Source organism: Mustelus asterias, chromosome 1, assembly GCF_964213995.1.
Source record: "Mustelus asterias chromosome 1, sMusAst1.hap1.1, whole genome shotgun sequence".
Taxonomy (NCBI): Eukaryota; Metazoa; Chordata; class Chondrichthyes; order Carcharhiniformes; family Triakidae; genus Mustelus; species Mustelus asterias.
In genome coordinates, this window is record NC_135801.1 from 3,860,917 (window position 1) to 3,878,921 (window position 18,005).

At 49.6% G+C, this 18,005-nt stretch overlaps 1 protein-coding gene across 1 annotated transcript; it reads left to right on the plus strand.

Moving 5' to 3' along the window:
- The first annotated feature begins 190 nt into the window (after positions 1-190).
- Positions 191-17,347, plus strand: LOC144495719 (deoxycytidine kinase-like). The gene is made up of 7 exons (XM_078216533.1): positions 191-653; positions 3,181-3,296; positions 5,521-5,714; positions 8,485-8,632; positions 13,066-13,181; positions 14,970-15,069; positions 17,086-17,347. Exons 1-7 carry the CDS (start codon positions 572-574, stop codon positions 17,110-17,112), a joined length of 783 nt encoding a protein of 260 aa, XP_078072659.1. The 5' UTR covers positions 191-571; the 3' UTR covers positions 17,113-17,347.
- The last annotated feature ends 658 nt before the right edge of the window (positions 17,348-18,005 follow it).

Sequence of the window (18,005 nt, forward strand, 5' to 3'; positions counted from 1 at the left end):
TTCCAAATAAACCTGTTGGATTTTAACCTGGTGCTCATAGAATCATAGAATCCCTACACTGCAGAAGGAGGCCATTCGGCCCATCAAGTCTGCACTGACCACAATCCCACCCAGGCTCTATTCCCACAACCCCATATATTTACTTTGCTAATCCCCTAGAGTTACTAGGATTAATTTAGACACTAGGGTTAATTTAGCGTGGCCAATCAACCTAACCCGCCCATCTTTGGTCTTGTGAGACTTCTCACTATGTTTAATCGTGTTGAAGATACGATATGAACACATGCTGTTGTAGCTGTTTCTCAGATGGCAGTGAATTTCTAGAAATGAGTGTGAGTTGTAAGATCCTCATTGCAGACATTTCGGGGTAGGTAGTAGCAAAGCTGTTGCTATGACTTCCTGAAATCACAGGCACACACCGAGCGGCTGCAGAATGAATGAATGAATGTGAGAGAGAGAGTGTTTCCTGTCACTAACCCAGCTGCTTCAGTGCACAGAGGGGGAAGCGAGCGAAGCAGACAGGAGGTCACAACCACCTCTCACACTCTCGTTTTCAGCCCCAGACTAGACCATGGCGGTTCCCCCCAGCAAAAGGAGCAGACATCAGTCTAGCAGCGTCAAACCCAGAAAAGTCTCCATTGAGGGGAATATAGGTGAGTGACGGTGGAGCTTTGTACTGTCAGACAATGGAGCTTCTTTAGTATGCAGGGGACAGCCTATAAAGCAGAGCCTTAGCCCCTGCAGGGGAGAGCTCGATAACTCTGCCACCATCTGCAATTTAACTCCTGTTTTATTCAGTCCCTGTATTGCTACGATCCTTGTCCACGATCTGAATTTCAGACATTGAGGAGGAAGCAAGATGGTTTAATATGCATGGTATTTAAAGGGCAAGTCCCCTCTTGTGAAATACAAAAGCTTTGTTTCACAACAACCTGTTTATCAAGACACAAATTCAAAACTAAAAACAGGACTCCGAATGTTATCTCAATCTTTTCCCTCCCTCTCTGGGTAAGTGAACCCCAAAGTGTGAGGTTGACTTCCACACATCCTTCAGTCCTACAATCCCCCAGGATTCTAAGTTCTAACTTGCACCAATCCCCACTCACTTATATCGCCCCCTGTTCTGGCTGACCTATTGACTCTCAATCCAGCGGCGCCTTAGTGCTAAACGTCTCAATCTCATTTTCAAATCTCCCCATGGACTGGCCCCTCCATATCTCTGTAATGGCCTCCTGCCCCGTGACCCTCTCAGATATCTGCGCTCCTCCAATTCTGCTCTGCAAGTGTTCCCAGTTTTAATCGCTTGACCTTTGGTGGCCAGGCCTCCAGCTGCCTAGGCCCCATACTCCTCCCATCCAGAATTTGATGCTCCCTCCAGCAGCTTTAGTAAGACGGGATGGCGTGTGTACGAAGGTGGGCTGGAGGAGGCTGTTGTTGGAATTGCATAGAGGGATTCCCCTCCCAGAGTCCACCCACTGCAATCTGATGGTCATTTTATAACAGCAGGAGAAGCCCACCCTTACCCCAGTTAAGGCCTCATGTGGCCACTTAATGGCCCTTTCCCACCCTGCCTCAAATTTAGGCTGGCGAATGGGCAACAGCTCGAGAAGGGAAACTCATAATTGAATAATCGAATCATAGAATCCCTACAGTGCAGAAGGAGACCATTCGGCCCATCGAGCCTGCACCGACAACAATCCCACCCAGGTCCCATCCCCGTAACCCCATGTATTTACCCTGCTAATCCTCTTGACACGAGGCTCCATTTACCATGGCCAATCAACCTAATCTGCACGTCTTTGGACTGTGGGAGGAAACAAGGTTGGATCCCGGGTGGGAACGATGGGGTATATTGCCATCAGATACCGCCTGAGACCCTGATCACCCCATTTGTAACTGCCCAGGCATTCCCTACACAACCCACCGCCCTGAGACCCCTGCCACTTCCCTGTCCTCTGGTTCCCGAGACTTGGTGCCAGGCAGCTCCCTGCAGTGCCTCTTCCGGCCACTGCAGCGCTGTGCCTGGAGAGAATGGAGAGCTCCTGACCAATCAGATTGGCCAGCACCTCTCAGAGGCGGGATTTGCTCCAGAGTGGGGTGCAGATGTCTCACAGTGTGCCAATCAATGCTCATTAGAGAGTAACGTGGGGTTACCGGGATAACACAGGGGAGAGGGCTGGGTGAGATACTCTGTCAGAGGGCCAGTGCAGACCTGATGGGCCGAATGGCTTCTTCTGCACTGTAGGGATTCTATAATTCAGGTCTGCTGGAATCAGTGGGGGTGGGTTCCCCGAACACACCTTATCATTAAAACTCAGACTCTGTAATTTCACACACACAACACAAGAACACAGCACAAGAAACAGAATCAGGAGGAGGCCATTCAGCCCTTCAAGCCTGTCCCCCCATTCAATACGATCATGGCTGATCTATGCCGGCCTCAGCTCCTTCTCCGTGCCATTTCCCCGTCCATTCCTCGATCTATCAAATATTCATCCAGCTCCACTTTAAATACTTCCAATGATCCAGCCTCCAGCACCCTTTGGGGCAGAGAATTCCAGAGACTCACCACCCTTTGTGAGAAGACATTTCTACACATCTCCTTAGCCTGGCCTCTCTGCCTCTTTCTTCCCGTTTAAGATGTTCCTTATAATCTGCCTGGAAGGCTGAACTATTGGTCACATGGCCCGATACCTCTTTATGCGGCTGGATCTCAATATTTGCCTGATGGTCACTTATGTGGGACATCTCAGCAGGCTTATATTAAAGATGTTATATAAAGGCGGGAGTGGGATTTCCACCACACCCGCCCAAAAGCCGGAAAATCCCACCCAAGGTCAACGAACCTTTGCGTGGTTTGTGTCCCGCCCATTACGATTCCCACGGCGGACGCAACGGGAAAATTCCACCCAAAGGTGTTGTCTTGATCACGACAGTTGGCACTTTCTACAATTAATTTTTAATGAAAGATTAACCTCTCTGGAGAGATTATGATGGCATACGGCACAGAAGGAGGCCATTCAGCCCATCGTGCCCGTGTTGGTCCTTTGAATGAACTATCCAATTAGTCGTTGCCTGTCGCCCTGCAAGTTTCGCCTTTTCAAATGAATTTTATTTTGGAATTGCCTCTGTAAATCAGGAGCTGTTACAGTTGGGTGTTTTAAAAAAATTTATCTACAGCTGCAGGCAAATCCACGCTGGTTCAGATACTGGGACAGGCCAGTGAGGACTGGGATGTTGTAGCTGAGCCCATTGCTCGCTGGTGCAATGTGCAAACTGAGAAAGAAGATTCAGAGGTAAGAGACCTTTTGTTTTCACACCATTTAGGACTGAGGTGAGGGGCTGGATATTGTGGGGGACGGAGGGGGGTGGGTACGGGGGGGAGGGACAGACTGCTCAACCACCCCCTGCATTCAACCCACTCATCCCCATAACCTACACATCATGGATGGCACAGTGGCACAGTGGTTAGCACTGCTGCCTCACAGCGCCAGGGACCCGGGTTCAATTCCGGCCTCGGGTCACTGCCTGTGTGGAGTTTGCACATTCTCCCCGTGTCTGCGTGGGTTTCCTCCGGGCGCTCGGGTTTCCTCCCACACTCCAAAGATGTGCGGGTTAGGTTGATTGGCCATGCTAAATTGCCCCTTAGCGTCGAAAGATGTATAGATTAGGGGGATTAGCAGGGTAAATACCTGGGGTTATGGGGATAGGGCCTGGGTGGGATTGTTGTCAGTGCAGACTCGATGGACCGAATGGCCTCCTTCTGCACTGTAGGGATTCTATCATTCTATGAAGGGGCAATTTAGCACGGCCAATCCACCTAACCTGCACATCTTTGGAGTGTGGGAGGAAACCGGCGCACCCGGAGGAAACCCACGCAGACGCGGGGAGAACGTGCAGATTCCGCATTGACACCCAAGCTGGGAATCGAATGCCGGTGGGTCCCTGGCACTGTGAAGCAGCAGTGCGAACCACTGTGTTACTGTACTACTGTGCTGCTCATGTACCGGCCGTGGAAAAATATCCTGCCCCCAATCAGGTATTGTGGGGGGAAAGCAGCTAATGTTTGGGCAGTTAACCCATTCCTCAATCCTGCCTGTCGGCCATTCTTCCAGTAATCGGTCTGGGTTTAGGGAATTTCAGAAAGGGTTGCTGAGTCCTTGTCAACTGATCCTGTATCTGAGAACTTTGCAGCTTAATTCAATACTGACAATTAATTTCACAATGTAAGGGTTAATTCTGTGATCAGTCTTACATTTTCCTCCATCTCCTTCATTCGAGAAGGTAAGGGAGAGTATTTGGTTGGAGATTCTGGTATAGCACTGGTTCTGATCAGATCTCCTATTGAGTGTCACTCTCCTGTAGGGAAAAACGATGAAATAACTTACATTTATATAGTGCCTTTCAGGACCTCAGGCTATCCCAAAATGCTCTTCAGCCAATGAAGTTCCAGTGAAGTGTCCTCTTGGTTTTAACACGGGGATCTGGGCAGGCAATTTGCAGAACGGAAAAATCTCGCAAACAGCAGTGCGACTGTGTGTGATGTTGAGGAATATCAGCCAGGACACTGGGGAGAAAATCCTTTGTTCTTCTTTAAATAGTTACGTGATCCCCGAGCACTTGGGGCAAATATCAAAGGATATGGGGGAAGGCGGGATTAGGCTATTGAGTTGGATGATCAGCCATGACCATAATGAATGGCGGAGCAGGCTCGAAGGGCCGAATGGCCTCCTCCTGCTCCTATCTTCTATGTTTCTATGCTTAAAATAGCAGCCATGGGTTTTTTTTAATGTCCACCTGGAGGGGGTTTAATATCTCATCGAAGGACAGCGTCCAGGCTGGAGAATAAACTGTCAGAGTTTTCCCATCTCCCAATCTCACCAACCATGCTAGCAAAGGAACGTCTGTTTTGGGGACTGAATGTTTCTGGACTCACTCCAAGTCCTTCTGCTAATTCCCGGGACGGCAGGACTGATGTGTGAGGGGAGATTGACTAGGTTAGGATATCTTTCACTGGAGTTCAGACAAATAAGGGGGATCTCTTAGAGATTTATAAAATTCTAACAGGTCTAGACAGGATAGATGCAGTGAGGATATTCCTGATGGTGGGGAGTCCAGAACCAGGGGTCACAGTCTGAGGATTCAGGGTAGACCATTTAGGATGGAGGGGAGGAGACATTTCTTCACCCAAAGAGTGGTGAGCCTGTGGAATTCATTACCACAGGAAGTAGTTGATGCCAAAACATTGAATGTGTTCAAGAGGCGGCTGGATATAGCACTCGGGGTGAATGGGATCAAAGGTTATGGGGACAAAGCAGGATTAGGCTATTGAGTTGGATGATCAGCCATGATGGTGATGAATGGCAGAGCAGGCTCGAAGGGCCAAATGGCCTCCTCCTGCTCCTATCTTCTATGTTTCTTGTCGAAGAAAGTTTCACAATGTTTTTATGTTTGGTGGCGTGTTTCTCATGATGCATGCTCACACTTTAACCCTAACTCCGTGTTGCTTGTATGTTGAAGGAGCTGACGGCATCGCAAAAGAGTGGAGGAAATCTCCTACAGATGATGTACGATAAACCAGAACGCTGGTCCTACACATTCCAGAATTACGCCTGTTTAAGTCGGGTCCGGTCGCAGCTTAAATCCCTCAGCGACAGGGTAAAGGATTCCGTCGATCCAGTTCAGTTCTTTGAGCGATCTCTGTACAGTGACAGGTAATGACGTTTCCAGGATATTCCTTCATCATTTCTCTGTGTCTCACACACTGAGTGAAGCAATACCAGCCGTGGCTCAGTGGGTAACACTCTCACCTCTTTGTTGGTTCAAGTTCCATTCCAGAAAGATGCAACAAATTCCATTCTGACACTCCCGGCACCAACAGGGTCCTGCACTAAAACACGTGCCATCTTTCAAATAAAACATTAAAACATGTAATCTGCCCTCTTGGACAGCCATGATGTGGAGGTGCTGGCGTTGGACTGGGGTGGGCACAGTAAGAAGTCTCACAACACTAGGTTAAAGTCCTGCAGGTTTATTTGGTAGCACAAGCTTTCGGAGCGCCGCTCCTTCATCAGGTGAATGATGCTGAAGGAGCAGCGCTCCGAAAGCTCGTGATTCCAAATAAACCTGTTGGACTTTAACCTGGTGTTGTGAGACTTTTTACTCTTGGGCGGTGCAATGGATCCCATGATACTAAATCAAGGAAGAACGGGGAGGAATTCTCCCTCAGTGTCCTGGATAATCTTTACACCTCAATCATCATCACTAAAATGATTATCACAACGCCACGATGCTGCCTGTGGGATCTTGCTGTGTTTGAATTTGCTGTTATGTTTGCTCCGTTACAACGGTGTCTGGACTTCAAAAGTATTTCATTGAATGTAAAGCACTTGGGGAATTTTGCAACCCTTTCACGTCAGTGGGATTCTCCAGTCCCGCTGCAGTGAACGGAGATTCGGCTGAGTGTCAAATTCTCCATCCTTGCTGGCAGCAGCGGCAGGGCAGGTGCGGCTGGAAATTTCCAGCCCATGAGTTTGTGAAAGGCGCTATATAAATGCAAGTCTTTCTTTGTATCAGCATCAGAAGCAGTTGTAGGTTTGAATTTGTGCTAGACTCAGGGACACAAAGCAGCGTGAGGTAGTCATCTCGAGTACCACTCGCTCCGCCTGTGAACACTGTTCACTCACTTATACGCAAGGAAGTCAGGCTATCTGAACTAGTAATCTGGGGTGAAACAAGGGGAATGGCCACCCAGGGGAGAACTAGGCTGTAGCTTCAAGGGAAGGAAGAAACCGGAGGAACCAACAAGGATTGGAAGTTATTCATTGGCAGTAACATTGGGCGGTGTGTTTTGCGGTGGCAGTGATAGCCCGCCATTGGCCAGTGGATCCGGCCCCACCGCTGTCAACGGGTTTCCCATTGTTCACACCCTCTGTCGATGGGGAACATCAGCGGCAGGATCAGGCATGATCAGGGCAGCACGGTGGCGCAGTGGTTAGCACTGCGGCCTCACAGCGCCAGGGACCTGGGTTCGATTCCCGGCTTGGGTCACTGTCTGTGCGGAGTCTGCACGTTCTCCCCGTGTCTGCGTGGGTTTCCTCCGGGTGCTCCGGTTTCCTCCCACAGCCTGAAAAACGTGCTGGTTCGGTGCATTGGCCGTGCTAAATTCTCCCTCAGTGTACCCGAACAGGCGCCGGAGTGTGGCGACTAGGGGATTTTCACAGTAACTTCACTGCAATGTGAATGTAAGTGTGAACCAAGTGGATAGAGCCGTGAAGAAGGCCTATAGTGTGTTAGCGTTTATTAACAGGGGGTTTGAGTTTAAGAGCCGTGGGGTTATGCTGCAATTGTACAGGACCTTGGTGAGACCACATTTGGAATATTGTGTGCAGTTCTGGTCACCTCACTATAAGAAGGATGTGGAAGCATTGGAAAGAGTGCAGAGGAGATTTACCAGGATGCTGCTTGGTTTGGAGGGTATGTCTTATGAGGAAAGGTTGAGGGAGCTAGGGCTTTTCTCTTTAGAGCGGAGGAGGATGAGAGGCGACTTAATAGAGGTTTATAAGATGATGAGGGGGATAGATAGAGTGGACGTTCAGAGACTATTTCCTCAGGTGGATGTAGCTGTTACTAGGGGGCATAACTATAAGGTTCATGGTGGGAGATATAGGAGGGATGTCCGAGGTAGGTTCTTTACTCAGAGTGGTTGGGGTGTGGAATCGACTGCCTGCAGTGATAGTGGAGTCGGACACTTTAGGAACTTTCAAGCAGTTATTGGATAGGCACATGGAGCACACCAGAATGATAGGGAGTGGGATAGCTTGATCTTGGTTTTGGACAAAGCTTGGCACAACATCAAGGGCCGAAGGGCCTGTACTGTGCTGTACTGTTTTATATTCTATGTTCTATGTTCTAAGCCTACTTGTGACTAATAAATAAATAAATTTTAACTTTAGTTTCCTTTTACTTTGAACAGCTGGGAATCCTGCCCATCCATGTTAATGCTTAGACAGGGAAACATGGTAGGCACATGAGGGAGAAAGGAAAAGCTGGTCATGTTCAGAAGGTCAGATGGAGAAGAGGGATAGGAGGTTCTTGTGAAGCACAGAGCAGATGGGCCAAATGGCCTGTTTCTGTGGTATATCAATATGACGGAAATCTCTGACTTAAACTGTGCGACATCGATGGCAAACAGAGAGACTAATGCTACGCTACATCTGAATTTGATTTGATTTGATTTGGTTTATTATTGTCACATGTATTTAACATACAGTGAAAAGTATTGTTTCTTGCACGCTGTACAGACAAAGCATACTGTTCATAGAGAAGGCAAGGAGAGAATGCAGAATGTAGTGTTACAGTCATAGCTAGGGTGTAGAGAAAGATCAGCTTAATGCAAGGTAGGTCCATTCAAAAGTCTGACGGCAGCAGCGAAGAAGCTGTTCTTGAGTCGGTTGGTCCGTGACTTTTGTTTTGTAATGACAGATACGTCTTCGCTTCCAACTTGTACGAATCGGATTGTATCAGTGAGACTGAGTGGATTATGTATCAGGATTGGCACAGCTGGATACACAGCTGCTTTGGCAAAAGCATCGAACTCGATGGCATCATCTACCTTCGAGTGACCCCCGAGGTGAGATTGTCTGATAGTTTGTCGCCATTGGTTACATTATTGAACTGCGAATCAGGAACTCCAGAGATTGTGCCCATCGTAGCAAGGGTGAGGCTGACCTCAGTAAATCTAGCCATTGATGGACTATTTTAGGAAAAAATCACCAATTAAAGTTGCTGAATTCAATCCCATCATTTTCACCAATGTCCTTGAGGGAAGGGAATGTGCATGTGGACTACACAACACTCCAATCCAACACTACATGGATATACGAAGGCTCAGGGAGTAAAGTTTCACCCAACAGACACCGGCGGGATTTTCCTGTCCTGCACACCCAGCTGCCACTGCCAGTAAGAACCAATGTGGCACTCAGCGAAATCTCCATTCGTTGAAGCGGGACTGGAGAATCCCAGCCACGGGCGAGGTCAGAGAATTCCAAACAACATCTCTGACAGTGCGGCACTCCCTCAGTACTGACCCTCTGACAGTGCGGCACTCCCTCAGTACTGACCCTCTGACAGTGCGGCACTCCCTCAGTACTGACCCTCTGACAGTGCGGCACTCCCTCAGTACTGACCCTCTGACACTGCGGCACTCCCTCAGTACGGACCCTCTGACAGTGCGGCACTCCCTCAGTACTGACCCTCTGACAGTGCGGCACTCCCTCAGTACTGACCCTCTGACAGTGTGGCACTCCCTCAGTACTGACCCTCTGACAGTGCAGCACTCCCTCAGTACTGACCCTCTGACAGTGCGGCACTCCCTCAGTACTGACCCTCTGACAGTGCAGCACTCCCTCAGTACTGACCCTCTGACACTGTGGCACTCCCTCAGTACTGACCCTCTGACAGTGCGGCACTCCCTCAGTACTGACCCTCTGACAGTGCGGCACTCCCTCAGTACGGACCCTCTGACAGTGCGGCACTCCCTCAGTACTGACCCTCTGACAGTGCGGCACTCCCTCAGTACTGACCCTCTGACAGTGCGGCACTCCCTCAGTACTGACCCTCTGACAGTGTGGCACTCCCTCAGTACTGACCCTCTGACAGTGCGGCACTCCCTCAGTACTGACCCTCTGACAGTGCAGCACTCCCTCAGTACTGACCCTCTGACACTGTGGCACTCCCTCAGTACTGACCATCTGACAGTGCGGCACTCCCTCAGTACTGACCCTCTGACAGTGCGGCACTCCCTCAGTACTGAGGCACTCCCTCAGCACTGACCCTCTGACAGTGCGGCACTCCCTCAGTACTGACCCTCTGACAGTGCGGCACTCCCTCAATACTGACTCTCTGACAGTGCGGCACTCCCTCAGTACTGACCCTCTGACAGTGCAGCAGTCCCTCAGTACTGACCCTCTGACAGTGCAGCACTCCCTCAGTACTGACCCTCTGACAGTGCGGCACTCCCTCAGTACTGACCCTCTGACACTGTGGCACTCCCTCAGTACTGACCCTCTGATAGTGCGGCACTCCCTCAGCACTGACCCTCTGACAGTGCGGCACTCCCTCAGTACTGACCCTCTGACAGTGCAGCACTCCCTCAGCACTGACCATCTGACAGTGCGGCACTTCCTCAGTACTGACCCTCTGACAGTGCGGCACTCCCTCAGTACTGACCCTCTGACAGTGCGGCACTCCCTCAGTACTGACCCTCTGACAGTGCGGCACTCCTTCAGTACTGACCCTCTGACAGTGCGGCACTCCCTCAGTACTGACCCTCTGACAGTGCGGCACTCCCTCAGTACTGACCCTCTGACAGTGCGGCACTCCCTCAGTACTGACCCTCTGACAGTGGGGCACTCCCTCAGTACTGACCCTCTGACAGTGCGGCACTCCCTCAGTACTGACCCTCTGACAGTGCAGCACTCCCTCAGTACTGACCCTCTGACACTGTGGCACTCCCTCAGTACTGACCATCTGACAGTGCGGCACTCCCTCAGTACTGACCCTCTGACAGTGCGGCACTCCCTCAGCACTGACCCTCTGACAGTGCGGCACTCCCTCAGTACTGACCCTCTGACAGTGCGGCACTCCCTCAATACTGACTCTCTGACAGTGTGGCACTCCCTCAGTACTGACCCTCTGACAGTTCGGCACTCCCTCAGTACTGACCCTCTGACACTGCGGCACTCCCTCAGTACTGACCTTCTGACTGCAGTACTCCCTCAGTACTGACCCTCTGACAGTGCAGCAGTCCCTCAGTACTGACCCTCTGCCAGTGCAGCACTCCCTCAGTACTGACCCTCTGACAGTGCGGCACTCCCTCAGTACTGACCCTCTGACAGTGCGGCACTCCCTCAGTACTGACCCTCTGAAAGTGCGGCACTCCCCCAATACTGACTCTCTGACAGTGCGGCACTCCCTCAGTACTGTCCCTCTGACACTGCGGCACTCCCTCAGTACTGACCTTCTGACTGCAGTACTCCCTCAGTACTGACTCTCTGACAGTGCAGCAGTCCCTCAGTACTGACCCTCTGACAGTGCAGCACTCCCTCAGTACTGACCCTCTGACACTGTGGCACTCCCTCAGTACTGACCCTCTGACAGTGCGGCACTCCCTCAGCACTGACCATCTGACAGTGCGGCACTCCCTCAGTACTGTCCCTCTGACAGTGCGGCACTCCCTCAGCACTGACCCTCTGACAGTGCGGCACTCCCTCAGTACTGACCCTCTGACAGTGCGGCACTCCCTCAGTACTGATCCTCTGACAGTGCGGCACTCCCTCAGTGCTGACCCTCTGACAATGCGTCACTCCCTCAGTACTGACCCTCTGACAGTGCGGCACTCCCTCAGTACTGGCCCTCTGACAATGCGGCACTCCCTCAGTACTGACCCTCTGACAGTGCAGCACTCCCTCAGGACTGACCCTCTGACAGTGCGGCACTTCCTCTGCACTGACTCTCTGACAGTGCAGCACTCCCTCAGTACTGACTCTCTGACAGTGCGGCACTTCGTCAGCACTGACCCTCTGACAGTGCGGCACTTCCTCAGCACTGACCCTCTGACAGTGCGGCACTCCCTCAGTACTGACCCTCTGACAGTGCGGCACTCCCTCAGTACTGACCCTCTGACAGTGCAGCACTCCCTCAGTACTGGCCCTCTGACAGTGTGGCACTCTCTCAGTACTGACCCTCTGACAGTGCGGCACTCCCTCAGCACTGACCCTCTGACAGTGCGGCAATCCCTCAGCACTGACCCTCTGACAGTGCGGCACTCCCTCAGTACTGACCCTCTGACAGTGCGACACTTCCTCAGCACTGACCCTCTGACAGTGCGGCACTCCCTCACTACTGACCCTCTGACAGTGCGGCACTCCCTCAGCACTGACCCTCTGACAGTGCGGCACTCCCTCAGTACTGACCCTCTGACAGTGCGGCATTCCCTCAGTACTGACCCTCTGACAGTGCGGCACTCCCTCAGTACTGACCCTCTGACAGTGTGGCACTCTCTCAGTACTGACCCTCTGACAGTGCAGCATTCCCTCAGTACTGACCCTCTGACAGTGCAGCACTCCCTCAGTACTGACCCTCTGACAGTGCGGCATTCCCTCAGTACTGACCCTCTGACAGTGCAGCATTCCCTCAGTACTGACCCTCTGACAATGCGGCACTCCCTCAGGACTGACCCTCTGACAGTGCCGCACTTCCTCAGCACTGACCCTCTGACAGTGCAGCAGCCCCTCAGTACTGACACTCTGACAGTGCGGCACTTCCTCAGCACTGACCCTCTGACAGTGCAGCACTCCCTCAGCACTGACCCTCTGACAGTGCGGCACTCCCTCAGCACTGACCCTCTGACAGTGCAGCACTCCCTCAGTACTAACCCAATGGTGGCCTATAGGCAGGCCAATTACAGATCAGGCGGTAAGCCCAAAATTGAACCGAGTGCAGTTCTCAGATGGGTGCCTAAGGGACCTGGTGGCACTTCCACCAGAAGCCCCATGTTGATTGGGGGCACCCTAGTTGCCCTTGAAGGGCAGTTAAGAGTCAACCATATTTCTGTGGCCACTTGTAGGCCAGACCAGGTAAGGACGGCAGATTTCCTTCCCTAAAGACATTAGTGAACCAGATGGGTTTTCCTGACAATCGACAATGGTTTCATGGTCATCAGTAGATTCTTAATTCCAGATATTTTTTATTGAATTCAAATTCTACCGTCTGCCGCGGCGGGATTCGAACCCGGGTAGCTGGGTTTCTGGATTAATAGTCTAGCGATAATACCACTAGGCCGTCGCCCCCCCTCATATATGCAGAGAGAATTGGAAAGACAAGTCGATCCATGGATAATGGACAGGGAGAGAGGTGCCACTGTCACTGTGTCCAATAGGGTCAATGATATTGGGCATGTGGGTGATTATGATGAGTGTAATTCTCAGAATGAAGACTGGAGGAGTTTGGAAGAGTAGATGTTTGTTGGAAAATGGAGAAACAGGATTTCTCTTTGCTCTATAGAACTGTATGAAGAGACTGTTGCTGAGAGGTCGGCAGGAGGAACAGGGAATCCCCATGGCGTATCTGGAGAAGCTTCACGTTAAACACGAATGCTGGCTGCAACACAGGACAACGCGGCAAGAACAACACTCTTTCCTTTCTCCTGGCTTTGCCGAGTGTCCGATTTCTGAAGTGTGAACGTTAATGCCAAAAGCGCTCCACTCAATCCAGAACCAAACCCCTGACAAATACATAGACAGGGCCGTAGGGTAACAACAGCAGCAGTGGAGGATTGCAACAGGGGGCATTGAGATTGAGAGGATAGTCGGGGTGTTAAAAGGGGCTCGAATCATACAGCACAGAATGAACCCATTGGACCCATCGTGCCTGTGCCAGCTCTTTGAAAGATCTAAGTTTTAAGTTTTATTTATTAGTGTCTGAAGTAGGCTTACATTAACACTGCAATGAAGTTACTGTGAAAATCCCCCAGTCGCCACACTCGGGCACCTGTTCGGGTACACTGAGGGAGAATTCAGCACGGCCAATGCACCCTAACCAGCACGTCTTCCGGACTGTGGGAGGAAACCGGAGCACCCGGAGGGAACCCACGCAGACAAGGGGAGAACGTGCATACTCCACACAGACAGTGACCCAAGCCGGGAATTGAACCCGGGTCCCTGGCGCTGTGAGGCAGCAGTGCTAACCACTGCGCCACCGAGCCACCCATCGTATTCTATCTTATTGGTTCTATCTGATTTGTCCCACTGCCCCTGCATATTTTGCAGTATTTTCAAGTGTACCTCCAGTTTCCCTTGTGGAAATTCTGTTGAATCTGTTTCCACTGCCCTTTCAGACAGCACATTAAAGTTTAAAATAAAATTCTCCTGCTCCACCTCGGACTCTTTTGTCAATCATCTTATGGCAACACCTCTACCAATCAGAGTCCAATTCCCTACCAATCAGCATTCACCTCTCATGAAGTATTAATTGTTGTTCCATTTACATTTGATATTCTTGTGAATATACTGATGAGTGTGAGACAAAAAGCTTTGACATGTCTTTTTTCAGAGATACTCATGATTGCGATGGTTTGAGGCCATCACTGTAGGAAGATAGGAACATGAGCAGGCCATTCGGCCCCTCGAACCTATTTCATCATTGAATGAGATCATGACTGATCTTTGGCCTAACTCCATGGACCTGCCCCAGGCCCGTATCTCTTAATATCTTTGCTTAACAAAAATGTATCTCATATTTAAAATTAGCAAGTTATCTAACATCAACTGCCGCTTGTGGAAGAGAGTCCAAACCGCTACCACCCTTTGTGTGTAGCAATGCCTCCTAACATCCCTCCTGAATGGTCTGGCCCTAATTTTTAGACTATGCCCCCTAGTTCTAGAATCTCCAATCAGTGGAAATAGCTTATCTTTATCCTGTCTTTTCCTGTTAATAGCTTGAAGACTTTGATCAGATCACCCCCCAACCTTCTAAATTCTAGTGAAAACTGGTCTAATTTGTAAAATCTCTCCTCATAATTAAACCTTGAAGTCCAGGTATCATAAACTTAAGCTGCACTCCCTCCAAGACCGATATGTCCTTCCTAAGGTGTGGTGCCCAGATCTGCTCACAATACTCCAAGTGGGGTCTAACCAGGGTTTTGTATAGCTGCAGGAGTCCCTCAGGATAGTGTCCGAGGCCCAACCATCTTCAGCTGCTTCATCAATGATTTGCCCTCTGTCATAAGGTCAGATGTGGGGATGTTTGCTGATGACTGCACAATGTTCAGTACCATTCGCGACTCCTCAGATACTGAGGCAATCCGCGTCAATATGCAGCAAGGCCTGGACAATATCCAGGCTTGGACAATTTTGGAATGGATTGTATTGGCTTATTAACTCTCAGATTATTCAATATTCTTGTTCCAGGCTTCACTATGACTACTTGAATAGAATTCCGGTTTTGACATTAGACGTTAATGAAGATTTCAAAGGGAATGAAGCAAAATGTAACGATTTAGTTGAAAAGGTAACGCAATGCGGACAACTATTGCTGTAATGTAGAAGATATGGCAACCAGTGTGTGCACAGCAATGACCGGAGGGTCTGTGTTAGTGACATTTGTTGAGGGTTTAAACCCAATTAAATAACCCTGACTCTGATATTGAAAAAAACTACAAAATTACAAAATAAACTCCTTGACAGAAATCTGAGAGCATGAAGTCAAATCTATAGAAACATAGAAACATAGAAAACTACAGCACAAAACAGGCACTTCGGCCCCACAAGTTGTGCCGAACATATCCCTACCTTTTAGGCCTACCTATAACCCTCCATCCTATTAAGTCCCATGTACTCATCCAGGAGTCTCTTAAAAGACCCTATTGAGTTTGCCTCCACCACCACTGATAATGCGTGGAATTATGAAAATTAGTTTACCCGATGCCTAAGAATATTAATGTCCTGTTTTATGCAACTTAGGATATATTCAAAACTAAAGAATACTATTAATGAAAACTATGAAAGTGTGTGAATCAGATCCAGTGTACACTCGCAACTTGTGTAATCAGATTCACTTTAGAATTCCGATGTATGTTACTGAGGTGCAGAATGGTGAGCTTTCAGTGGCTAAAAAATGAAAGGGGCACAGAATCAGCACTGGCATATCATAATGACAACAAAAACCTGCATTTATATAGCACCTGATGTGAAAACGATTGCTGACCGATGAAACCAAGCATGCCGAATGTTAGACAGGGCTTATAGTGACTTAATCAGACAAAAATTGGCATGGAGTCAAAGACCAGCTGACTAAAAGCTCGGTCAGAAGAGGAGGGGCTCAGGGGTTTATGGGGCTCTGTAGAGGAGCTGTGAGGTTTAGAGGGAAACTCCAAATCTATTAGCTCAATGCTAATTGGCTGGCTTGAACCCTCCACAAGTGGCACCCACCATTGGATTGCTGCTCTGACTGAACTCCCCCGGGCCCAGACACAGCGCCACGTTTCTACCCAGGTCTCCTGAGCCTGACCTCTCCAGATATGCAGAGCGCAATGTCCATTGGAGAACTCCACTGCAACGCCCAGGGTAACGCTAGTCACACCCTCTTTATACAGCATGGGGCAAATGTCAATCTCCAGAATGAATATCAGTGAATGGGAAGGTGGGTATGTGTGTAGAGTAAGTGGGTAAGGTGGCATGTGAGTGAGGTGGTAGGTAGGTAGTGTGGTAGGTGGAGGTTGAGTGAAGTGGGTTGGTGAGTAAGTGAGCAGTTGGGTTAGGGGTTCAGTCAGATCTGGAGGGTAGTTGGGTGGTTGGTGTTTAGCCTGGTTGGGGGTGTGTGGCGTTGGTTGCTGGGGTAACCAGCAGGTCAGGGAGTGAAATTGGAGGGTCAGGATTAGTCAGAATGTCAAGGCTGGAGTTGGGGGGTCAGTGTGAGTGATTGGTGGGATCAGATCCCTAGTTACCCAGGTTAGAGTACAATTTTCCCTGTCTAACGTTTCCTGGGTAACTGTCTGAAGTCTCGGACTCTAACTCAGCTTTGGAGACTTTTGCAGAGGATCCTGGGAGCATCAAAATTTTCCAACAGCAGTTTGAACTTCCTGCGTAATTCCCTCAAAGGTCAGCGCGCTAGGACATAGATCTTGGGTCAGATGTCTGATCTCCCACGATCCAGACATTGGAAGATCTTGGCCAATCTTTCCCTTGGTTGGGGAGTGCAGAACATTGGACCATAGTCTCAGGATAAAAATGGCAGCCATTGAGGAGTGAATTGAGGAAACATGTCTTCACCTGAGGATTGGAATTCTCGACCGCAGCGATCTGCGGATGCTCAGTTCCTGAGACTGTTCTGGGCAGTCAGGAAGTTAGGGGATGTGGGGATAGGCTGTGAAAGTGGATTGAGGTAGAAGGGCCAAGTGGCCTATTCCAGCTCCTATTTCTTGTTATCTCTGAACCATATCCCTGTCTAGTGAAATTATACCACTCGCCATCTTCTGAGCTTGGGATTATGTTTACGAACAGATCCTAAAATGTTTTTCTTTTACAGATCAAGACATTTCTGCATTCTATATAACACGCGTACATTCTGTGGAAACGGGCATTGGGAGACATGACAGAAACCCGGGACAGGCAGCTGCTGAAAGGAGAGTGTTTAACATTTCTCGTGTGTTAGTTGATTACCCTGTGAAGTTTACAGTCTCTACTCACCAATTAATCACATCGAGATATAATGAAATCGTTATTTTTCATGAATTGTTTTTTTAATGAACAGAATCACACAACAGAATAAATATGATCTTCCTTCCATCAATGTCCGCCTTTACACACTGGATTCAGCTTGTGACTCATAGTACATTTGTGTCTCTGACAGCGTGACTGGGTAACTTCTTGCCTGGTTGTATCTGGAGTGGGGTAATTAGGTGAGGGGGGGATTTCTACCTGGGTCATTACCGTAATCACACTGACTGAATTCTGCAGCTGCCAGATTTGGCATGTGTTGAGTTGCGAATAATCTGAGAACAAAACCAACTTTTAAAGTTTATTTATTTATTTATTAGGCATAAGTAGGCTTACATTAACACTGCAATGAAGTTACTGTGAAAATCCTCTAGTCGCCACACTCCGGCACTTGTTCGGGTCAATGCACCCTAACCAGCACGTCTTTCAGACTGTGGGAGGAAACCGGAGCACCCGGAGGAAACCCACGCAGACGTGGGGGGAACGTGCAGACTCCACACAGACAGCGACCCAGGCCGGGAATCGAACCTGGGTCCCTGGCGCTGTGAGGCAGCAGCGCTGACCACTGTGCCGCCGTGCCACCCCACATGACCTTGGTCTTGAGCCAATTGATCTGTCCCTTACACACCTGTGCACCCCCACTGCGTGAGAGCATGGGGTGAACATCAGTCAGAATCATCAAGGGTTTAGCACGTGCATCATGCAGAGACTTCACATCGTTAGTGGAGG

What these genes read in the sequence shown, in the direction of transcription:
- LOC144495719 (XM_078216533.1), top strand. Translation starts at nt 572, where the DNA reads ATGGCGGTTCCCCCCAGCAAAAGGAGCAGACATCAGTCTAGCAGCGTC. An exon ending in CTGAGAAAGAAGATTCAGAG is followed by an intron (nt 3,297 to 5,520) that starts GTAAGAGACCTT and finishes TGTATGTTGAAG; the next exon opens with GAGCTGACGGCATCGCAAAA. An exon ending in ACCTTCGAGTGACCCCCGAG is followed by an intron (nt 8,633 to 13,065) that starts GTGAGATTGTCT and finishes TTTGCTCTATAG; the next exon opens with AACTGTATGAAGAGACTGTT.